Genomic DNA, 25,253 nt, shown 5'->3' on the forward strand with positions numbered 1-25,253 from the left:
TTCTTATGGCTCGGCTATTGTCGTCGTTGCAGCGATTGGACACGGGCCACTACCCGAATGCTTCTCGAGCTAGTAATTATCACGAGCCCGAATCGAGTGCCCAGACAATGCTCTGGTCCAATTTATGAACCGCATTCAAGTATCGTCATTGGGGTGTACCGCGATCTCCACGTTACGTCATCAAATTTTGCAAAGGAGAGATTGAATGAAAATGATCGCTTTTGTTCTTGAAATTATACCGCAACACAGGAGTTTCTTGGCCAGTGGCGTTGTGTGCGAGTATCCTTGAGTCCCACTAGTGCCAGTAAACTCGTGTAAAGTGAAAAAAAGAACATTCCAATTGAATATCGTTGCACCGCTCCTTTAAGACGCGAACCCATTCCCGATGTGCATTGCTCGACATACCCGTTGCGCGACGAGTTTTCTCCTACTTAGGGCGAGGAATATACTTTTCGTGGACCGTACGTTAGAGCTTTTCGTTATAAAAGGGAGCGCTTGCCGTCATGTTGAGTACCGATTGAGCTGGCGGCCATGCACAAGACCAGCAATCCGCAGCGTATGCGATATAGGTAAAGTCCCCGATGAAATTAGACATTCCGGTCCTTCGTGCAACGCCCTTGCAAGGTGGATCCCAAGAATTCCGATTTTAACGCGCTCACTATTTTCGTTAAAGCGGCTTCACGCATCAAGGCCGACAGGCCGTGCCACCGTTTCCACGCCGCCGCCGCCGCTGCCGTCCCTGCTCCTCTGGTTCTCCGTTCGTCCGCGAGAGGGCGAGCGGCGGGCTGGGGTTGCGAATATATATATATCTGTTACGGACAGTTCGTTTGATCACACAAATGTGCACTGAGGAGCTCTGCTGTTAGAAATCCTCGAAACATGTGCTGTCCTGCGCATCGATCTTGATACAGTTCACGTCGTCGTCATATGTGATAAGGCTTCACCGTGATTTCACCTTCTCACATATTGGTGAAGCGAGCTCCACAAGACGGCGTTCGCGCTCTCATGCACCTCGAGCGTCGATCAAAGCTGTGTGCGGGCACTTTTCGCTTCCAAAATCCCACAGAAAGTTGACTTCTATTAGCGGCGAGATGTTTTGGTGGCGCCCTCCAATGGTTCCCCCTTCTTACGTCATTATCTTGCTAACAACAAGTTCGATGGTGTTCGTAAATAGCATGGTGGAAGCTTGAAATCATTGAGCTCTTAAAGCAACACTGCCAGCACCGTCAAAATTAAAGTTCTTTCATTCCTCTTATTTTCGTCGATGATAAATCCCCTTTCCTACGTCATAGTCAGCGTTCGGCCAATCGTGGACGGCCGACCACAGCGACGCTTTCGGTCGCGCACGGGGCTAATAGAAAGTTACAGCCCAAGAAGGTAGGGCGCGAGAAAAGGAAGGAAGGGGAGGAGGAAGCAGACGGAACGCTGGAGACGAGAGGGGGAAACCTTCTCCTCTCTCCCGCGTTCTGCCTGCGTCCTCGTCCCTTTCCTTCACTTCTCTCGCCCTACCTTCTTGAGCTGTAACGAACTACCGAGTAAAAGTTTCGGCAATCGTCACCAACTTTATTTAACGCACTCACGTACTCCCTCTGGAAAACTGAACCCGCGAAGGCATCATGTCGTCTGCTAGCAAGGCAAAACCGGTAGTGAAACTTTATTACGGGCTTTTGTCATCGCTTTATGGCACTGAGACGACAGGAAAAGTTTTAGTGACTACATATTGAGAAGACACAATGCTTCCAAAAAAATATTCACTTTTTTATCAGGCGATTTCTAACCTCACGTCAAGTCCATAGCAAAGGCCCTAGCAACTGCTTGTTTAGAGCGGAGCGCCATGTTGTGAAGTCATCACTTAGGGGGTTAATTTGGCAGTTACACTGAGCTAATCTAGCGTGTACGCTAACGCTTCGATCCTACAATCGGCGGTCCGCAAATATACGTTTCTCAACATATCACCTTAAGATTTAGTGCAGAGGTGTGGTTAGATGGTACAAGCACGGAGTAAAATATCAACAAATAAACTTACCTTGATGAAAAAAAAAACACCTCCTGTTTTGGGGTATTTGCCACGGGCACTCGCAGACGATGTTATGACCGGGCTCGCTTAGTTAAATTTGCCGCCGACTGGTGTCGGAAACGTGCAGCGCACCGCAAGGCCTTTAGCGCTCTGGCATAGTAAAACGTTTCTGAAGGCCGTCTACTAAGCTAGTCGCTGGCACGCCCGACGCTTCTGACATCTGTCAGCGGCAGATTTAACTAGTGAACCCGGCCATGACATCTGCGAATGCCGCAGCAGATAGCCGAGACAAATTTCTCTTCTTTTTTTTTTCGAAAAAGGTATGCTTATACGTTATTCTAGCTTTATGGGTACACCACCTTGCCACAATTCAGCTGTAAGTCCCAGAGCGACACGTTGATTTTTTGCGGACTGTCCAAAGTGGGATCGGAGCATAACTGTAGGAAATGCTGTGGTAACGTTGGTTGGTTTTAACCGTAATTTGCCAAACCGCGAAGGCTACGGTCATAGTCAGTCAATAATCGCATCGGAGGGAGACACCGTGGCTTCCAAGTTAATTACACTCAAAGACGTTCGTTTGAACGCACTACATGAGAGGAGGGGAGGGAAGGGGGGATGAGAGCCTCTTTAGTATGAATTTGGGTGACAAGCTAACCTTCTGATGCAGGGTTCGGCAACCTTTTGCAGCGGCGGGCCGAGTAGTCACGCAGCAGACACGGAGGGGGCCCTATGACAAGTCGCAAAGGAAAAAAAGAGGGGGGTGGGGGGAGGGGGGGGGGGGGGGGGGGGCGAAGGGAGAGTGCTTATTCTGTCCCAGATTTATTATTTTTAAGGAACCCAAACTAGTGAACTGTCTGAGCGCTCATCTGCTTTTCAGTAAAATGTATATGCATCTCAGTGATAACAAACGAATGGAATTAAAAAAGGCAGTGAAAAGGTTCTCTGTTCAAGTAGCCCAATGGAAGAGCTTCTTGCTCCTGTGTAACCACATTTGAGGTCCAAACTTGTGTGCTGTTCTCGTGTCTAAGCAGCAAAGGAAGGAGGCGGCGACAGGTGATGCAGTTTCATATACGGTACGCGGGTTGCCGACCCCTCTTCTAGCGGATCGAAGTGACCGCTGGGACTCACAAAAGAGAGTCTGGGCAAGAAGGGAGGTGATCCTTTCCTTTTCCAACTGCTTGGCTTATGCTCTCGCCCCTGTAACATTAGAAAGGGCTGTCACGTGCTTTGACACCCTCACTCCGACAGGCAGAAGGGGGCTGCAGCGTTCACTCCTTGCCAAGTCACAGCGACAGGAAGTATATCAGCACCTATTTTATGGGTTTTCCAATTCATCACCACTGGGTGGAACAAGCCAGCCACACAAACTCCATGTTCCCGCTCAAGACTTTGTGGAACAGCTTTATTTAAATGCAGATATATAAACTTTGTAAGGTGACGGCCCACCTTGTGTAAATCAGGAGCAATTGCGGTGACCTCTGTGTAAGGTCTAACAATGTAACTGCAGCGCACGTGGGCGTCGTGAAGAGTAACAAAAAACGGAACGGCAACAGTTCTTGCATACAAACATTCTGAATGCAAACATCAATGTGCACACATTGAACAAGAAACACCCTTGTGGTAGAAATTTCATTCGGCAGGTATGGAGCAATAAGCATCCAGACAACTGAGAGACTGCGGAGTGGATGAAGCCAGGTTGTCGTGGTTCATGAGGCTTCGATGTCAAGCATTTTTGTTACCTTGACTTTTACACGACACTTGCAAAGAATCCTCATGTGAAATGTCTTCGTCAATGTGCCCAATCAGATAGGCTCTTACACTAAGGAACGATAACACGGTATGTCTGTATTGTGATTGTGATTTCCTACCACAACTGCAAGTGGCGACCTCGCAATAATTTCCCCGGAAATGCACATAAATCGCCACAGCTAAACAAATTAGCTTGCTAAAAACCGAAGCACGACTATGTAAAATAGAAACAAGTGGCCAATGTCTCTTTAGTCATATGGTTCAGAAGAAATGCTGAATCTACCACCAGGTCAAACCTGACTAGAATGCCCTCACATGTAAACAATGAATGCAGCATAACTCTACAAAAATACTCTGCATCCATCTTTGTGTTGGCAAACCTCCGCCTTATAACGCACTTTGGAGCTAATGAATCGCATGAAAAAGTGGCGACACTGAAAAAGTGAGTATATTTACAGCGACCACAGACAGAGCAGGAAGTAAAACAAATTTTTTCTCAACTCAACAAGAATGTCCTCTATACCCACCGTTTTTGTTTTTTTTTTGTGACTAAAATATTCAGTAGCCTAGAAACTGGAAGTGGCGTAAAAGGAATTCCTTGTGCACACAGTAACTTTAAAGGCAACGGTGCTAACATAATAGCTCAGAAGAAACCTAGGAATACAAGAAACCTCTGGTCAAAACAATAATAGTGGGCAACAGACAAGGCTTTGGTATATATAATGGAAGCCTATATTACTTTGAGCGCATCCACAAAAGCTGCCTTCAAACAGCGTGCATTCTCAACTGGGCCTGGGTGTGCAAGTTTGGCCGTATGTATCAGGGCCTCTTAGCCTTGCTCTCATGGGACAGTTCATGTAGCCACTTCAAGCTATTTGTTAAAAAAAAGGAAAACACCAAGCCAGGTTTGTGGGTACACTGCCAATTTGGAGTACAGCTTCCTAGTATCACTTTCACCTTCAATCTAAAGCTAATTGAACTGAATTTGGAACTGAACTGAACTTTATTTTCAGCAACATTATGCCGTGGATACCGGACAAAAAGCTACAAAGAGCTAGCTTTACTGGGTCTGGTGCCCTTGCACGTAGAGGAAATGCATGATTTAAAAACAATCTCATTTAGACATTCCTAAAATATATACAAAACAGCTCAACACATTTCATACAAATGCCTATCAAAACAATTAAGAACATTCCGATGAAATTCCCGCAAAACAAATATGTTTACCTAAACAAGGCAAAAAGTGCGCACCGCTTTTTTAGTTATACAATGAATATCAATGCGGTTCATGCAAAGGTTGTTGAGCAGTGTATGTAGGTTATGAGCAAGAGACTGCAGTGCATAATTTGTATGGAAATGAGTAACGTTCCAGAATTCTCTGTGACAAACATTGATGACTGATTCACGTTTAGTCAGATTTTTATATCCGTAAAAAAAGTAATATACTCCAAAGTTAAAAATGCGTAAGCAAATAACAAACGATAGTCATAAACACTGGAACTTTTCATGACGTTGTAGCTTAAAAAGAGTGCGTCGGGATGTGTGGAGTATTAAATATTTGCAATTAAACGAACCATATTTTTTTGAAGAATGATTAGTTTGTTGATATTAGTTTTTGCACTTGTGCCCCAGACTAAATGGAGCAGTTAATCTGCGAGCCAAAAAAAGCATGATATAATTTAATCTTATCTTTTGTAGGCGGAGGAGAGCGAGAGTGACCGATAATGCCAGCTACCTTTGCCACTTTGTAGGTTGAGAATTCTATATGATGATCTTATTACATATACTATAAAAAATACGTCTAGCGTTTTATGATGGCTTAATATTTCAATCTGGCTGCTACCAATTTTAAGTGCATAATTAGTATCAAGATGTTCCATTTACTGGTTTAAATACAATCGCTTTCGTTTTTGCCCTATTTATTTTAAGGTCGTTTTGTTCTGACCATAAAAAACGTCTCCAAGAGAGCATTAAATGTAATCATTAGCTTACCAAAATTTGTCGCAGTAATGAAAATAAATCATCTGCATACATTATGAAACGTGAGTGTTGACGGATGTTCACGATGCCATTAATATGCACATTAAACAGAAGTGGGCCAAGCATAACTGTCCTGTGAAACACCAGACTTCAATAATGGAAACGACAAAGTATAACCATTTACTAAGACACACTGCTTGCGATGTTTTAGGTATATATGAATAAGTCCTAAAGACTTGCATCATGGACCATAATATTAAAGTTTATTAATGAGCGTTGTATGCTTAAGGGAATCGAAAGCTTTGCTAAAGTCAAGAAAATATCCCAGTGTCAACTCTCTTTGTTTTATAGTTCTTAGTATTGGTCTATATTAGTCTACAGAGATATATCTCTTAATATCAGTTTTTTTTTAGATAACAAAGCCTATTCTGTGGACTTCTCCTTCCGGAGACCGAACTGAAAGTCAGTTACCATTGAATGTTTACAAAATAAGTCGTATAAACCGCAACATATTTTTTCTAGCCCCTGCGAAAATATAGATAGTAGATATATTGGCCTATACTTTGTACCTACAGTTTTATCACCTCATTAATGCAAACAGAAACGTTTGCGAGTTTAATGGTATATGGGAACTTGCCAGTTGACAAGGTAAAGTTAAATAAGTTTACTAACACTGATGCAGTTACATCAATCACAATTCTATGGGAATCAATGAATTTTGAATGAGCAGCTTTGTATGGTACTTTTTTAGTCTTCGTTAAGACATTAAGAACAGTAAAGTTATATTCTACATCATGTGCGTAGTTGACGCGAGCCAGATGTGTCCCGATTTAGCAAATAATGTTGAGCAAGTCTATCTTGGAGGAGCAGAGCAGTTCACCGGGCTAGTAACACCTGTACCAAGCTAGGCCCAACAATTGAACATCTCACATACATTAGAGTTTGTTCCTTGTCCCGGTGCAAGACCCAACACCCGGCTCCAGGCCTAACACCCGACGCCAGGCCTAAGTCCCGACGCCAGACGTATGTTCCGACGCAACATTTATGGCCAGATGCTAGCCTAATAACACCAGGCAGTGGACCTCAAGGCAGCAGACCAGACAGCAGACAAGAAGAAACACCTTTTGAGTGACTGTCTAGCCTTTACACCCTAGCTGGTGCAAAGGACCAATTCCAAAAGCCAAGTCAATCTCAGACCAATATACCCACAAATATCACAAACCCACAAATATCCCTCATCCTAGAAAAAAGGTGCGAAAATAAGAGTCCCAGACGACAGAATGGGAGGGGGGGGGGGGAGGGGGGGAGGGGGGGGGGGCGGGGGGTCAGCTACAATAACTAAGCAGTAAAACAACAACAAAAAAGGTAACCAGACGGGTTCGGGCTTTTCACACAAGGCTTGTCTTGGAGTCCGAGAAGCGCTGGGGTGCCGGGACAACGGGACTGTAGCTCATAGGTGGCACATAGGTGCCAGGGTAGAGAGACTGAGCCGCAGGCACCATACTAATGGCCGACTTGTTTGCAGCATTTGTCAGCTGCTTGTAGAAGGACAGCACCACCACAAAGAAGTAGCACTAGAAATGAAAATATTTTTTGTTATAACCATCAGCCGGCTACTGCAACGATCCTAGGAACATGGTATTTTTTGATATGAAGGTCTTTAACATAATTGCGTATCGAAATTCCCAAAACCCTTCTAGGTCCCCCCTGATCAATAGACCCTTTTCAAAACTGTTATGTGTTTCATAGATTATGTGCCGCCGCCATCAGTTGGCCATACATTGTGAGCACGCATTGGAGAGGATCGCTTCAACAGCATTCGGAGTGTACTGGGATCAAAACGCAGTCCACACGGGCGCTGCACCAGTGTTTGGCGCAAACTCGGAACCACGGATCTCTATGGCAATTGCTGGCTCGCGCATCCCGGCTTGTTCGCTGCAGTGCAAGTAAAGCCACCGGACGGCCATCTTGCATGTAAAATAAATTGCGTTCTTGGAGCGTTGGAGAGGCTGGAGGCAGCGTGCTAAAAGACACGTTTTCTACTCGCTCGTCGTGATTCGCCGAAGAAGTTTTTTAAAACCCTGCGTAAGCTGTGAGACTTGCTGTTGAGAACACGTGGAAATTTTTACGGAAGCGCAGTGCCGCAGGAAAAAGACACAAACCGTCGAAAGCAAATTTCACCGGTATCGCGGCGTGATGAAAGCTTCCTTTGCACGCCGAAGTGCTGCGTCTCTGTGCCTTCGCACGCTTGGATACCGATCAAGAACCGACACCGTGTGTCGGTTCTTGATCATTCATTCATTCATTAAATCAATCAATCAATCTTTTTTACATCATCATCATCTAATGTGATGTGGGCTGCAGAGGCAAAAAGTCAAAACAGTTTTGACTTGACAAGGCCTCTGCAGCCCTACAATTGGCGTACGGTAACAAAACAACAGCAACCAAGGAAATCCAAACAACTTTGACATGGGAAAAGAAAACACTTATATGATAAATACTTATATACTGTATTTTGCTGCTCGAGGAAAAATTTTGTCCTTATACACAAAGAACGACGGCATCTAGTGACTGGATGTATACATGAAACAAAATATACACAACGGATGGATTTACAGATCACAAGGACAATTTACTTTTTATTTGTGAAAACAAAGTTCTAGAATTTTATTTAGATGTAGGTTTTCAATGTTTGACAAGTTATGTTTTTCCACTTTATCTAAGGCAGACTTAAGATTATAACTTAACATGTGAAACCCATAGTTCGTGCGATTTAATGGAATTTTCCAGCGCTCCCTTTCCCTAACGTCATAAGGTTTGGAAATGGAAGTTAAATTTGAAATACAAGTAAAAAAATGGTTCATTACATCGAAGGGCTGATCTATATCATGTGAGGAGAATATAATCATATGAATCAAGAATAGATGTTAAATGCAGCTCTTTAAATAGAGGAGGAGTGTGTGTGTCAAAAGACACAATTCGCATTATGCGAACAGTCTTTTTTTTTTTAAGGATATGTAAATTATTTAGATTGGACAGGGTTGTAGTGGTCCATACCAAGCTAGATTAATTTAAAGTAGGTACAAAAAGAGCTTCATATATAAGCAATTTTAAACGACAAGGCAGTATATTTTTAAACTGGTACAATTTGCCAAGCGCTTTTGAAAGCGTTCTTAGCTATCTTGATAATGTGATCATTCCGAGACATGGGGTTGTTAAAATAAACTTAACCTACTTTCTTGCACTTGAAGTTTGAGCGCGGCTCGCCTAATTGCGATTGGTCAACAGATAGCACACGACTCTACGGGCCGCGCTTCAAAAATTTTCATTCTCGCCGTCTTGTAGTTTTGCCTTCGAAAACCCTCTTTGCTCCACAGCGTTGCTCTATTGGCGCTGCCATGTGACCCATTAGAGTAAGTTTAGAACATAGCCATGGTTAATAGTGCACAGGAACAATCGCTGGAACAGCTGTACGATCCAGAACCCCTTGGCCGATATACGATGTAAAGACATCTACGCGCGACACACCTTCAAAACTTAGCCGCCGCGTCGATTCTTGATCGGTATCCAAGCGTGCGCAGGCACAGACACGCAGCACTTCTGCGTGACAACGAAGCTTTGATCACGCCCGGTGAAACTTGCTTTCGACGAGTTGTGCCTTTTTCCTGTGGCACTGCGCTCCCGTAAAAGTTCCACGTGTTTTCAACCGCGAGTCTCACGGCTTACAAAGGGTTTTAAAAAAACGTCTTTGGCGAATGACGAAGAACGAGTAGAAAACGTGTCTTTAGCACGCTGCCGCCTGCCTCCGCAACACTTCAAAAACGCGATTTTTCGATATGCAAGATGGCCATCCGGTGGCTTCACTCGCGGGAGCGGGAAGCGCGATCCAGCAATTGTCATAGAGATCAGTGCTCGGAAAAAATAACGGGCTTCACGCCGGAAGCGATGAGACCAACTAATGGCGGCGGCGCATAATCTATGCATCATCTCACAATTTCAGAAAGGATCCATCGAAAGAGAAAAAAAAGAAGGCGTGAAACTAGAAATATATTAACTAATGTGGTACTGCACTAACAGAAAACATGCATAAGTAGCAAGATGCATTCTACCTTAGGGCACAAAATGTTCGTTAAAGCCGGCATCGTTCGCCCAAGAATGAATTGGAAAGGTTGGTGGTCCGCTGTACTAATTTTATGCAACATCCTGGCTTTCTTTTTTTTATTTATCAGCTGAGCAGATTTTTAAGGTGCTCGTGGGTATGTTTCTTCACTCCCACTATTTCAATACTATAGAAAATTCTCCGATGGTTCCTCGTTTCTTCAGACGCTGCCGAGATTGACCCTGCTGTCTTCAAGACAATGCTAGATATTATTTAGGAATATTGAGCGGATGCTTACTCAGTGTTTTAAGGTAAATAGGGTTTCGGGGTATTTAAGTTTATTTTAGTGAAATTTGAAGGTCATCACTCCAGGTTTAGCTTTGGAAACTTGGCATTTATAGGAGTCACGTTTTGTAGTTTTCATAATTCTTCCAACTTGTGACTAAAGAAGAATAATAATATTGCACACAAATACACCGAAAGATGCAAAACGTGATTCCTACTGCGAATTTTATTTCCATAAAATATGTTAACAAAAATCAAGTGGGTGTGCAGAGCAGCTGAGTTTAAGGAGCTCCTTTTCCAATGTCCTTCTTCTACTAAGTGCCCCATCTTTTACCTCAGTCTCAGGTAATTCTTAACATAATAAAACATCTGGTATCTGGATTGATTCCATCTTTATTAAGATGCTACCACCTCCTTCCCATAAGAGGCCGAGGTGCTACAATGGTCTAAACTCGAAACCAGAACAGTGGCTAGGACAATTTCACATACTTCAAGTGCCTTCTATTGTCTTGAGCTGATGCTGAATTGTCCCTTCGTAAAGGGTACACTCTAAACGTTCCTAATATAAACGGCTGCGTAACGCCGATGGGACTGGGCGACAGCGTGAGTGCCTGACAAACTTTGCCCCCCTCTCTTACAGCTATGGTGCATGAAATGAGTCTAACTGGTGTGTTTACTCCGCCCTAAACAGTGGTCCCTCGAATTCTGCCCGATGACATTATGCAGCTGTCAAGCCACCATCCTGGCGGCGTCACTGTTCCGAATACTATGGATGTGGCCGACGCTTTTTATGCTGCAGGTCGCTCTCAAGCCTGACAGTGCACATAAATTTTGTAAGCCAAGAGTTGGGACGTCCCGACGACAGCAACACTTCCGCTCCTCGTGCTTTTTTTTTTCTAGAAGATTTGCGATTAACCGCCAGAATCACGTCACCTGACATCATGACACTCCGGCTCTTGTGATGCCCTATGTTCCACTCTGGGAACACTTTTGAAGCATGAACGCAATGGCGGAAAAAAAGGCTAAACACCAGTCGGAGAGTCATTCCAGACACTGTACTACAGCTTTCCGAGACAGATGTTTCATCCAGTCACGGAGAAACACTCACCCCAATGCACAACGAGACAAAGAGAGAGCAGATGATTCCAAGAACCTGGCTGCCATCCTGCAATCCAAGCAGAAATGTTGCGGAACAATTGAGTGAAACAGGCTTGGCAGACACAATTCAGTGTGCATGATGGCATGGATCTGTAAGAAGTGAAAGTGGGGAGAAAATAGGGATAAAGACCAGCACATGTCAGCCTTCTCCCCTATTTACTTCCGTGCTTTCATTTCATGGAGTTCGTAATACAATAACGGGGTCATCAAAGGAACACTGACAGGGTATTTATGCTCGCCAAGCTTTTATTTGTAGATGATATATCCGAGCCCAACTACACACTACAGAAATTTCGGCTCGTAATTCGTTGTCTTTCCGCCTGAAAACTGCCGATCCAGAACTGGCCGTTTTGAGTCGCGCTCACTCCCTTCTCCGTGATCACGTGCCGTTCTCTATGGTCATCGCACTGGCCATCGCTCTGGGCCCTGGCAACACACGCACCAAAATATAACAAAAAAATGTGGGTTACCGAACGCACTGACTCGATATTAAAGATATAAAAAAATATGATACGCGTTTTTTTGTGGCTTCTAAGAAACTGCAAAAAAGTTGATCGAAAAAAAAGAAAAGAAGTTGCACAGAAAACCTGAAAGACTTTGCGCCCCCTCAGCGTAATTCTCAACACGGCGTCGTATTGCGAGGGTCGCTGGCTCGACGGCTGAACAAAGATGTCTAAGCGAAAGCGGCGGTCAGCGGGCGTAGGACCTCTACTTCAGAACTGTTTTTCGTGGTACCGGTGAGTCTGTCTAGCTTCGAAAGAAAAATTTCTTACCGATCAAAACAATTTGGATTTATTCCGTACGACACGCCCGAACACTAAGGTGATTCGCACGAAGACGTCGCCGAGTCGCCGCCCCTTGTTTTGGCTGAAGACCTTGCTTGTTTTACGAAGAGGAATCGGTAAAATTTAAAAAAAAAAAGCGAAAATTTCGTTTCTGTGCAAAGTGCGACGTGCACGTTTTTTGCCTCCTTCAAACAGAAAAAAAAAAAAGAAAATGCGCTTGAGTGTAGTTAAGTGATTTCGAGCAACTATCGCCTCCTCTACATCTCTTTTTTCTTCCCAGTCCAGTTTTAGTTTCCAGCAGATTCGTTTTACAGCGGAGCTGTTAAGGGCTAGTGTCCCCAGTTTCGTGTCCGGTACCAAACAAATGTCGACATAAAACTACACAAAACTCTGGACAGCTACCACCACCTATGAGCGACAGCGGCAGCCAGACAACCAGTCTGGTTGCCGCTGTCGCTCATAGATGGTGGCAACCTTTCCAGCCATCATAGAAGAATCGATAGTTGGGCGAGTAGGTGGGAATTCATCGCAGAAAACAGCGGGAAAAACAGACGAGGACATAGAAGAAACACACGGAACGAGCGCTGGTCTTCCTTCTTCAACAAAGTGAAGAGGATAAATTTTTTTTCTAGCTCGATTAAAATATATTTGCCGCTGTAGCAAGATATTGATTGGGTAGTCTTCTAAGATCATATGAAATCACCTGGCAAAAAAAGAAAACAAGCATGGGAGTGGTTATGTCAGTATCGCTTTAAAAACAAAAACTCTGGCGTTGTTTTGTTTTTACATGTTTAATTTAAACACACTTTTGGAATACTCAGGCTTTACAGCTTAGGTAATGCTATTTATTATCTCATAAATAAAGATAGCTGTTGCAAAAATAGAAAATTAAAAAGGCCAGGGAGCGATCTTTTTACATTCACTAAATAGTACTCAAAATCCCTCCTAACGTTAATAACCGAACAAACTGGCCTAAGTTTTTCTTTCTGAGCAATGGCAGTCGGTAAATATACTCGAAAAATATAACCATCACTCATCGATCCTCAACTCAGAGACGCAACAAATGGCCACATGACCTGGTGCCTGTCCTATTCCGCCAACGTTAATCATATACCCACGCGCTGGGGTCGGCGAAGTAGAAAACGCGTGCAAAGCTCCATACATTGTTAGAGCTCAGCTATTCTCATCACCGCAGTCGGACACGAGCCACTACCCGAATGTCCACCGAGGCATTGATTGTTACGAGCCGAAGTCGAGTGCTCGAGCGATTAATCGTATCATCCGTGAGCCGAGCTCGACTGTCGTCAGACGGGTGGTTTCGATCCCATGATTACGTCATCAAGCCTTGCGAAGGCAAGAATGAAAGAAACATACCCCTTTTATCCATGAGATTTCACCGGGACCAAGAAGCTTCTGAATGAGGGGTGGTTCGTGCGAGGATACTTGGGACAGACAAGGATCTGTACGCCTTTGTAAAAGCATGAACATTCCAACCCGATATCGTATTTTGACCCCTTTAAGGTTATGCCAAGACCAACATTCAAATTTTCCCTCGCTCTCCGGAGGAAAGTCGTCACAGTGTGTATAACTTTCAAGTCAAGAAGACAGTCCAAAAACTGCAGCATTTCTCGCAAGAACAACTTCATCAATGGCACACTTGACAGAGCCAAGGCTACAAGCAGCACGTTGTGAGTGGGCCATCGCCTGGCAAGTGCACTCTGGCCGACCAGATATTCAATGGCCCAAGCTGTGGTGACTGGCCATTCACTTTCGGTCAGTCACTTTTGACCAGCCACTGGCCATTCACTTTTGACCAACCAGTGGCCATTCAGCTTTGGCCTGTCACTGGTCAATCACGTTCGGTCAGGCATTGGCCATTCACTTTGGGCCAGTCACTGGCCATCAAGGGTGTAGCCAGGGGAGGGGGGGGGGGGGGGGTTCTAGGGTCAGAATATTCCACGGCATAATGTCCAACGAGACGAAATGTCCAACGGATAAAAATGTCTCATAACAGACATTTCGACTCCATGGACGTTTCATCTGGTTGGACATTCTGACCTGGTTGAACATCTCGTCTCGCTGGACGTTTTGACTCCTTGGACATTTTGACCTAATTGGACATTTCGACTGGGTGAACGTTTTAACCCGATGAATATTTCCATCCCTTGAAAATCTTGTATCGTTGACCCAGACTTTGACACTGCGTGGTGTTCAGACAGACGACTTTAGATATTCCGAATACTTACATGCGCCCTGGGTCTTCGTTAGAGCAGTATTAATGTTAAATTTTAACAAAAAAATAAAACAACACAAACAAAAAAAAAAAAAAAAAAAAAACGAAGGACAAGAAGGTTAGGTGTATCCACGGACAAGAGGGTTAGGTGTACCCACACAGCGCTGTTTTATGTGACCACTTGGGGAAATTTGACTATCTTTTGTTTTGGGGAGAACACAGTATTTTCAATTCGCGAAAATAAAACCTAATATACGTTGCGGAAGCTAGAAGTCCACTACAATTTAACCCTAGCGGTTGGAAGAAAATGGCAAATTCCAGATTACTTTTCTAATTAAAAGGTTGGGGGTGATTTTTTTTTTTTTTTCAATGAACAAATGAGGCTTGTTTCCGGTAACTGACGCTATTCATCTTCATGTATTTGCGGGCTTTGTTGACTACCGTTTCAGCACTCAAAATTTCCGAGCATTCCCTAAAATGAATCTTCCATTTGCAACCCATGGCCCCGTCACGTTCTCGTGCGGGCGAAGACATTTGCCGAATTTTTGCCTAATCTTTGCCGAACTTTCCTTCAAACGTTCGGCATGTGCCGAACTTTGCCGAATCTGAAGTTCGGCACATTCGGTCTATCGCTACTGAAAATCAACACTCTTGGCCAGACCCTTGCCGGCCCTGTTTTTGTCTCCGGCAGCGAAGCTGAAAACAGATAGTTACTGGCCGGACCCTTGCCGGTCGTGTATATAATTATGTGGCCAAGAACTTGCCAGTGGTGAAGCTGTCCGGATACTGGCCAACCGTTCGACGATCGAAGGTGACCTTTGGGTGCTGCTCGGGACGGTGCTGATCATGATGAAAAAAAGGATCGCCAGGACCACGAGGACCATAGCATGAAACACCAGGTAAGGCAGGATGTAGAGTCGCTCATCCTACGAGGATAAAAATCAACAAAACATAAAACATAAAGCAATAAAGTTTCCTTTTTTTTGTACTGGGCCTGCTCTCTCAGGGTTATTCCTATAGTCATATGAGTTTAAAGGGAAACTGAAACGGTTTTGTATTTGAGTAAAAACACATAAATCGTCTTCATTTGGCCTCCAGGATCACGAATATCAAGATTATTTTTTTAATTTAGCGCACGAAGTCTGCAGAAAATCACTTTTAAAGTACCGCTGAAGCCCCTCCTTCCCGGAGCGTGACGTCATATCCGAAGATTTCGGAATCTGCACTCTCGCGCATCTTCAGCGGCCATCAAAGCTATGCACGCGCATAATTGCTATTTTCAAAAAGGTAAAAAAAAGAAGACCTCACAACTGGTGTCAGTGTGGGGAATTCTTACGCCTGACAAAGTTTGCAGTTGCACGCGCTGCCCACACGACCGACATGGGCTTGGCGGCCGAAAGATCCTTTTAGGGCGTAACGACTGGTTTGAGGTTTTCCGTGTTTTCTCGCGATTAGTTGCATCTTCTATACTTCGTTTCAGCTTCCGTCCGAGCGCAGCCAAAGGCTGAGGGACGGTTCGCAACTTCGAGAAGAGCATTCCTACGCACCACAAAGTAGTTCACAAAAGTAATTTCTTTTAAAATAGCTGCTTTGTGCGTACAAACTGCACAATGTTCCAGATGTGTACTGCTGAGAATGATTTGCAACTAAAGGAATCAAATCTTTGAAGTTTATTATTTTATTAATATACGTAAATGCATGTGGTTTGGTGAAAACATGTATATCCGCTGGCAACACGGCTGCAGCGCTCGGTTTTTCTGTGTGATTTCGTTCCCGTAATCGCCGAATCATGTGCTTCGCTGCTTTCCTCACCGAGTCGCTTCAAAACGTCCTTTCGCAAAGGCACCTTTGGGCGTCAGGCGCGAGAAGTCGTGATGAATGTCTACTTTCAAATTCGGCAGGAGACTCCGGCCGCGTCGTACCGACGCGTTGTAAACAAGCAAAACGTTCGGGCCACTGCAATTCAGATACACGGCGAAATCAGGGAACCCCTTTACCTGCCGATCACATTGAACGCCGAGAAGCTGGTGGAAAGGACTGCGCCTCGATCCCTGGTATATCCAAACAATACAAGGAAACATCAACGGCCGGGTCATCGGGGACCTTGCAACGTGTACTTACAACTCGAAACTACGCCGAACAGGTGGAAAGCTCGGACACAGATGCCAGCGGCCAGCCTACGTACTGACATCGCCTGTGACTAAGTTTCAGAACGTGAAAGGGCACTTTTTAATCCTGTAGCAGACGATATCGTTGATACACCCGTAGCAGACGAAATACTCGGCGAGCGCGGGCGGCGCGGCCGACCGGCGGCGCAGCGGAGTGATACAAAAGTGCAGGCGAGATCGCGTGACCTATTGCCGGCATGTGATTGGCTCCGGCCGCACGTAGCTTTGGCTGCGCTCGGACGGAAGCTGAAACGAAGTTTTTTTTTTATAGGAAAACGGACGTGATATTAAAATTCACGGGATAAAAATACTCTAAAATTCACCTCTAACTTGTTTCTTTTGTTTGTAAATAACCTTTTCATCTTTCCTTCAAATAGATAATACCAATAGCTCCGGTAACTATGGCTGGGCAATTGATCGATTAACCTATCGATTAATAATTTATTTCTTTATCGTGGTTAATATTTCTAACCGGTTAATTGGTACAATATTGACGAACCAAAGGAACGTTAAAACCCTTTCAATGCGAAGAGGCAGATGAGTACACCCGTAAGAAGTGCAAACTTTAGATAAACTGTTACCCTAAAGTAAACTGTAGACCCGATAACTGTAGCTCCAAACAAGCGCAGGAGATTACACGTGACCCGGCCACTTCAATGCCGTGCCAAGCGTCCGTTTACTTCAGCGAAGACTATTGCGAATAGCAATCAAAGGAGATTAATCTTCCCGGAAAATATCGACGAAACCCTTTGCTTCATGCAGCTGGAGTAATAATCTGCGAGTGTGAGTGTCTTTGAACTGTACTCAACTACACATCGAGGTTGATTCGTAATCAAAATTCTTTATTGCTTGTTTATCACATATTCAACAAAAATAAATTTAGTTCTGACTTTTAAACAAGTATTACAGGCATGGAAATGAACGAGATCGATTAATCAAATAATTATTCGAACAAAGGGTGGCGATTAACTTGGTTATAAGCTTAATCAATGCCCAGCCTTATCGGTTACGAGACCCAATCATTTTAGTTACCCTCTGTCCTGTCTAGGGACCCTAAGGGTCGCGCTTCATCTAGACCGAAAAGAGTCCAAAGGCTTGAAGTGAAAATAAATTCGTAGCTGCGCTTGAGATGCTGGTATCGCGTCTTTCATTTTCTCTTGCTTCCCTTTGTAGGATGTTTTGCAGTAATGAAGTTCAAAGTAGTTGTCCGAGGATTCTATTGTTGTGGTCTTTTCGCGTGTGCAATTTTTAGTACTACATAATATTCTTGGAAGAGGGGGGATGTTTTGTGGCTGGTGGATTTTACTTTGTGGATTCATAAAAAAGGCGACTGAATAAACTCCCTCACTGAAGCAGAACAGAGGCGTGTCTTTTGAACGCCTAACCTCCAGCGCGCACTCCATGACTTCCGCTGTGCTTTGGTTGTGCAAGCACGCTCGAGGTTCAAAAGATGCCTATGCGTTTTCAAAGGTAGGAAAATCACACTGGATAAGGGACAACTGAAGCTCCCTCCTCCATGCGGTTCTCACCTTGTCAGCGACTGCAGCAAATTATGAGATGTCAGTCCCTCTTTTTTTTTTCTCTCTCTTTGCCCCTTCAACCTTTTTTTAATAGCATCCCAGTTTTGAGTTATTGCCATCATCATTTGATGAAAAGCTTGTATCGCAAGATGCGACTGGCAAATCCGAAAGCTTGACTACCAAAGCTTTCTAGAATTCTTTGTTTTCTCGGTACAGTCACGTCCCGTTAATATGAACCTCGTTAATATCGATACTCCGCTATATGTACACCATTTTCGACGACAAACTGAGAAAATACAAATCCCGAAGAAAAGCTCACCAGAGACAGGCTCACCGGAGATTAGCTCACCAGAGAAAAGCTCACCCACTTTTGTGCGGGGCCGGAGAAAAGCTTACCAGTCTTTGGATAGACCCGAAGAAAAGCTCCCCTTGAAGTAAATTATCATGTAAAGCGCTAGTCATCATTTAATAGCAGTAGCGCTACCAAGGCTTTAGGCGTCTCTCACGCAGGCGCAACACCGTGCAACAGAGTTAGAGCAAAGCGATTTTTTTTGCATTTTTCTTGGAAAATGGGTTGATCAGCCTGAATCTTTTTTCGCAGAAGTGTGTGCCTCGAATGAGAAATTTTCACCACACTAAAAGTTTTAATGGTAACCACTAAAATGTAAAAATAAATAAAGTTAATCGTTTGTTTATGTTGACAGTGTCACGCAGGGTCAGACTTGTGCCCGTCACTTGAAAAATGTAATTTATTACAATCACAAATTACCGAGCCTCAAGTGAATTGCCGTTACAAATTATTTTCGCTGAAAATCAACAGATTACGTTACTCGCTACATCACGAATTATTTTCACGTTACTTTTCCCATACACTTGTCAAGAAAACAATAAAATTTTTTTGTTGTTTTCAAAGAAAAAAAAAGTTCTGTAACATTACCTTTCCTTTCCCATACTGCCGCATTTAGTAGACGTTGTAAAAATAAAGTATTGTATTTAAGAGAGAGAATGTAGGTGAACTCCGTTTGCCTGTAAGCTGACAAGGAAGCGAAAGCTGCTACCAAACTTGCCCTCCCGCGAGATTACGGCGTCCGGAAATGATCCCTGGAATGCTGCAGACAAAGCTAGCGGTGCGCATGCTCAGTAGCAGCGTCTACCTCCACTAGGAAATCGAGAACCCAACACCATAGCGCCTATTCGGCGCGGTCTTCTTGATCTTTGTTTTTTCGGACATTTGCAAATGCCAATAATCTATGGAGAAGGGGACAAAGTACAAACACGCATCTCCAAACAGAGCTAGGTGGCTGGGACGCGACTGAAAAAATCCCGCCTGGTCCTGGTATCGAACCAGGGACCACCCCATTTCTACTGCAGCGTTCTACCAACTGAGCTATAAACTAGGAGTTAGAGGTCAGTTGAGCAAACGAACTTTAACAGCTGCCACCAATGTAACACCAACAACAGTGAACGTCTTGTATTTTAAGATTAGGATGATAATGCAATTAGTGTGGAGGTGAGAGCGAGCTGAACGAGAATAACGATAATAATCCCTGGAGAATGGTTACGAGAGGGGCAAAAGAACAAATCTCCAAACACAGATAGGCGACTGGTGCGCGACAGAAACGATCTGCTTGGTGCTGGTATCGAACCAGGGACCTCTCCATTTCTAGCCAAGAGCTCTACCAACTGAAATAACCAGAAGTTAGACGTTAGTAGAGCATATGCCTTACACGTTTTCTAGTGGTTCCAGTGACCGATCGTAGGAAAAATCGTGCTTCCTTTTCTGTTATTCTGCTCTTCAGAATGTTTTCTATATTTTTGAACTTGCTATCTTTATGCTGATGAAATGCCCGCTCATATTGCTCCAGTTACTGTATTATGCTCATATCTTTTAAAAAAGTAACCAGCAATTAAAGTAATCCGCTACCAATATTTGTTAAGAAATTACATTACAAATTACTTCCCTGAAAAGTGACATGGCAAATACAAAATTACTTGAAAAAGTAAAGGGTTACTTTCCAAGTCTGCGCAGAGTACACACTTCACATCTGGTCGCTCTTCAGTAAGCGAAATAGAATTTTGTTTTTAAATATATACAGTATATTTTTTTCAGTCCGATTTATTTGATTGAAGTCAGACCACTCTAGCTAGAAAATATTGTATGTTTATTACAATATGCATTTTTAAACACGGCAGGTTGTTTGTCCTATTCTTCCGATCAGTGGAAACACTGTGGGGAAAAAAATTACTGATATTTAAACGACTTTTCGAACGTGAAAGTCCCGCCATACTACATCAACAACGTTTTTTTTTTTTTTTTTTCTTTTTTTTTTTTTTTTTTTTTTTTTTTTGCCAAATGAACATAGTTTTTTTTTAATTGTCGTTCCGTATTTAGCGTTCTGATTTAATTTCAAAAAGGATGTGACCTAACTGATGAACGAAGTCGAAGGTACAATAAAGCTCAACGCATCTATATGACCTGAAGACCACTGCTTTTTGCTCGAGTTCAGTCCTATATAAATATTTCTTAAGTCGGCGGTTCTAAACCCTTGATGTTTCGCGGACCCCCTGTGGATCTGCGGAGATCATGGAGGGCCCCGTTCGTGGAGAGGGGAAGGGACCTATATAGGTTAATTATGATAGCGATTTATTAAATACATATAACTGAGGGCTAGTGTGAAGTAGACTTCACTTATTGACATATACACAAGAAACTCGCCCGAAAATTGGAACGTTTCTTCTCAATCTGAAAGGAAAGACAGCTTTTATTGCCGGGCTTGACAGATGAAGCTGGGCTTCGCGGACCCCCATTTCAGAACCACTGTCTTAAGTGATAGTTATTTTATATAAATAAAACAAATATATGGCCATATCAAAATATGAAATGATAAAAAAAAAATTTTTCGCATTATTGTTGCGGGCAAGATTTGATTTAAATTATCCCAGTAAATTCGTCCGATTTAAATCAGGATTTAATCAAGATTTTCATTCTCCACCCTGGCTGTAGTCCTCGTTCCGCGTTTATGTCAATCCGTTGCGCTTGTTACCATATTTATTTCTGCCGTTGCCGGGATAGAGGAAATACGACCTTTTTTATATACTTCGTTCGAAATTGAAACTACTGGTTTGCCAGTGCGGTATCGATATACTACATAGAACGTCATTTCATAAATTAATACCCAGAAACTGCTCATGCTGCAGCCCTTAGGACTGGTTAGAGTTCCACCCGTCATTTTTTTTTTTTTTTAATTAGCGTTTCATTAAAATTTTTTATTTCATTTTCATCGGGCAACGCTTGGCGTGTTTACAGGATGTTTTTATATTTTAAAATATATATTCTGCTAGTGAAGTGCAGAATGATCGGATGCGCTTAAGGCATCCCAGCATATACTTAGTGAACGTATTTCACTTGAGCGAAGGCTCGATTCTTAAATTCGTACGTGAGCTTTTCTCCACATCCGTCAAAAGGCCAGTGAGCTTTTCTCTGCATCCGACAAAAGGCCGGTGAGCTTTTCTCCGCATCGGACAGTGCGGTGAGCTCTTTGGTGAGCTTGTCACCGGTAAGTTTTTCTCCGCCGCCCGAAAAGACTTGCATTTCGGTCTCTTTATTATAGAAACCTCGCATAATGTACAATTTTTTGGAGAACCAAAGTGTCCATGTTAACAAGACATCGCTTATCTGTCAGGTGGAAAAAGAAGAAGCCCCTTCTCTTACGAACTACACGGGGCAAGAGCGGTCCCAACGGGCACACAACTGCAAACTTAACAATTATTTTTGTTTTCCCTTTGCACTGTCACTTTCTGCACATGCTTGAAAAAATAAGATTTAGAATGTCCCTCATCGTGGCGAGACGCGGAGTTTCAACACCTCATACTAATTATAGCCCTAATTCACTAAACTATGCTATTGAAAAGGAAGCAAATAATGTGAAATCATATAGTCTTAGAGACAGCGTAATTTTCAACCTGTCGATTGAGGTGTCACGTTTAAATGGTGAAATCGTTTTCTTTATTAAAGGTTTACACGTATATGCGAGCAATCATCTGTGCAGTGGTGCTTCTGTTTGTATTTTTAATTTCAATATGTTTTTACAATGTTGTTTTTCGTCAAAATGAGTTGGGCATCAGCAGCTGAGTTTTTACTCCAGACGTTTTCTATTTTTGAAACCCCCTTCAAAAAGGGAAATAAAGGGGCTTATCATAGTTATTACTATTATTATGAAATCTGCCTTTCTTGAAGCTCAAAGGTCAAAGAGCAGGAAAGGGGCGCCTTACCGTGAAAGCACCCCTGACACAGAGGATGGCCACGATGAGCCCGATGGCGCAGATGACGGTGTAAGCGAGGACCCTGCCAAATGCGGCTGCAGAGAATGCAACGAGCATGTCAGCACAACCTAAAAAGTAATTCTGATACGTGTTTGTTGAGAAAATAGGAGTTAGCCAGCCCCAGTGGGTGTCTGGTGTCTTTGCTGTAGGTAGTAAATTTAGACAGTGCAGCACCACTGCTGTCCTGGGGTCTTTAACGCGCATCCCGCAGTAGTGATACGTGACTACATGCCGGAATGATACTCGTCCAGATCAAAACGGGCAAAGGTGGGGATTGAACGCAGGATCCCTGGGTTCTGCAGAGCAAACTTTGACTCCGCTTGCCCTCGAGCTGCGTTGCGTTAACGAGCTCGTACACCGGTGCCCCGGCACAACCCGCCTTGACGGGCAGGCCCGTAAAGATATTTATAGAAGCGCGATTCATAAGGAACCAACAATTAAGAAAACGCACCTGCGACGTAAAATCTGACTTTTCTCTTTCGCACGAAAATCGCTGGCCTAGAATCCAGTGCTCAGGGCTTTGCTCACTGTCGCTTTCATAGTCATGTGTGAAGACGACACACAAATTCAAATATGCTAACCAATACCCATTTATATAACATCTGAAACGCTACAAAGGCCACACAATATCCAAGTGAATTCTAATAACTCTCAGCATCTCTGACATTTGACTCGCCAAGTTTTCTTACCAATCCACCATTTTTGAAGTCATGGTTTCAGAGGTTGTGGTATGAAAGCACCTGTTTGTGTTCCTCCATGGATTCACGAGCGCCCAAGACAAACTTTTCAAGCGAGAGGCTCGTGCCAGCGCTCGTGGTGTGGACTGTGCATTCCCGGCCCGAACACCTCGAACTGGTGGTTTCCGGAGAAAGTGGATTATGGGACTCTGCGGCAGGAAGCTTGTTTGGGTAATATTTTTGACAACACGTACATTGTTTTGGCTGTCCCCCAAGGTTCTTGGCAAGAGGCTGTCACATGTTTCGCCTTTGTCGCTCCAATTAGCTGGAGGGGTCCGTCGCGTACTCTCTTTGCCAAGTTACGGCAAAACGAAATATAGTTCCTTTTACTTTTTACAAACACAGGCCGTCTCTTGCCGCCCCCAGATACTTCCAGCCGCGACGCTTCGGCAGGCTTCAGCGAGCCTTTTAATGTTAATGTTTCTGAGACAATGAAGTGCTACCGAAATCCCTCTGTAGAACTTGATTTTCTGTTGTCCTATCAAACAAATAAGACGGAATCGATCGTCTCGCAGGATCATTCAAAAATTTCCTACAAATCTCTCGCTAACCAATCCTTTAGCTAATCATTTGGTGAACTGGTCATACAATTATTTATGTAGGTCGCAAGAAGCGGTGCTATGGTGGGGTTGTTTGTCCTCGCTTGACCATATGTTCGCGGGAACATAACTTGCCAAAAGCGGCTCGTTCCGGCGAATTTAATAAGAGGGTCTATAGACCAATCTCGTCGTACGAGTGGAAGCAGGGGCGTGCTTACATTCCAAGTTCTTGACCTCGGGAAACTTGTCATAGGTCGCCAGATCATCCTTGTAGTTGACCGCCACCACGGCATAGCCTATGAGGCCACTCAGGGAGGCGATCTGGAACAAAAGAAAGGGAAAGGTCAACAACAGAGATCCCGGAAATCCCTAAAGCGACGTTGACACTGTTCATGCACGGTGTTTTGCAGCAGACTTAAGGCCCGTTCACACTCTTGCGACCGAGTTAGACCGAGGGCGATCAGACCAGTTTTTAAGCCTTTTGCGACTTTTTAGGACAGGATGCGATGCAGCGGAGCTGGTCCTAAGAAGTCGCAAGAGGCTTAAAAACCGGTCTGGTCTCTCTCGGTCGCAAGAGTGTGAACGGGCCTTAAATGACAGAATTACCTGCAGAAACGCCTTATGCATGCATACATCTGTTTGCTTTGAATATGTCTACAGGCCCTGAGCTAGGTACACTCAACGTGAACAGTTCGCATTCACAGGGCACGGAACTGTCATCTGTTTCCGTAAGCCATCGAGGCTATAAGGGTAGGGCACACTTAGGTAAATTACTGCAGACATTTCAAAGGACCGATCCATTTTAATAGAGCAAAAGAAAAATGAATTCTAAGAACTCCTATTTTGCCGTTAAATCCGTTGCGGTTTCACCATGCCGTTTAAGTCTGTCGGAATTTAAAAAAATTTATATTCATGACCATAAAACTGCTTCAACATGCTCAGGTGCGTGCACCATATGTCGTCGACAAAGGAAGATTTATGCCTACTTGTACCTGCATCCCAGAGAATATTTAAGGGGACACTGACACATTCCTCCCAAAAGATTTTTGTTTATTTTTTGCCAGACGGTTTAATAAGGTGTCAGAAGTATACCAAATCAATATTTTGCTACAGCGTCAGGTATATTTTTAATAAAGTAAAAAAATGCAACTGCTCGAAACCGAAACAAAACTGGGAACGAAGAAAAAATGGGGAGAAGTAGAGTTGCCGGAAGTCACGTGGTCATCCGACCGCTTTTGCTTCTTGTGTTTTGTCACGTAACCATCCGACCGCGTTTGCCTTTTTTTTTGCCGGTCGTGCGAAGCAGACGAAAAATGCGCATGACGCATATTGCACGAAAAATAAAAAAGCAAGCATTTCGTGCTTGACATTCGTACGTTTTTCATGCTCCACCAATTCGTGTTCGTAAGACGAGCGATGTTTTTAGCCCGAGGAAGGAGCGACGACTCGGCGAGGTCTTCGTGCGAATCAGCTTGGTGGTCGGGCGTGTCGTACAAAATAAATCCTAATTGTTTTGATCGGTAAACGATTTCTTATTCGAAGCTAGACAGGTTAGCCGGTACCGCGGAAAACAGTACTGAAGTTGATGTCAATAGTGATGGCTGCGAATGCCCGTCGTTTGCATCCATCGCTTAGTCCGCTTCGTTCAGCCGTCCATGCT

General features: G+C 43.8%; 1 protein-coding gene across 1 annotated transcript in view; it reads right to left on the bottom strand.

Moving 5' to 3' along the window:
* Positions 1–7,070: 7,070 nt before the first annotated feature.
* Positions 7,071–25,253, bottom strand: part of LOC115316921 — a 31,100-nt gene continuing 12,917 nt past the window's right edge. Inside the window, exons 2-6 of the mRNA XM_042289850.1 lie at positions 23,812–23,914; positions 22,267–22,352; positions 15,123–15,232; positions 11,239–11,287; positions 7,071–7,320 (exon numbers count right to left, since the gene is read on the bottom strand). Of these exons, the coding sequence (XP_042145784.1) occupies positions 7,135–7,320; positions 11,239–11,287; positions 15,123–15,232; positions 22,267–22,352; positions 23,812–23,914 (534 nt within the window). The 3' untranslated portion in view covers positions 7,071–7,134. The remainder of the gene's footprint in view (positions 7,321–11,238; positions 11,288–15,122; positions 15,233–22,266; positions 22,353–23,811; positions 23,915–25,253) is intronic.

Source organism: Ixodes scapularis, unplaced genomic scaffold, assembly GCF_016920785.2.
Source record: "Ixodes scapularis isolate PalLabHiFi unplaced genomic scaffold, ASM1692078v2 PGA_scaffold13__105_contigs__length_92229423, whole genome shotgun sequence".
NCBI lineage: Eukaryota > Metazoa > Arthropoda > Arachnida > Ixodida > Ixodidae > Ixodes > Ixodes scapularis.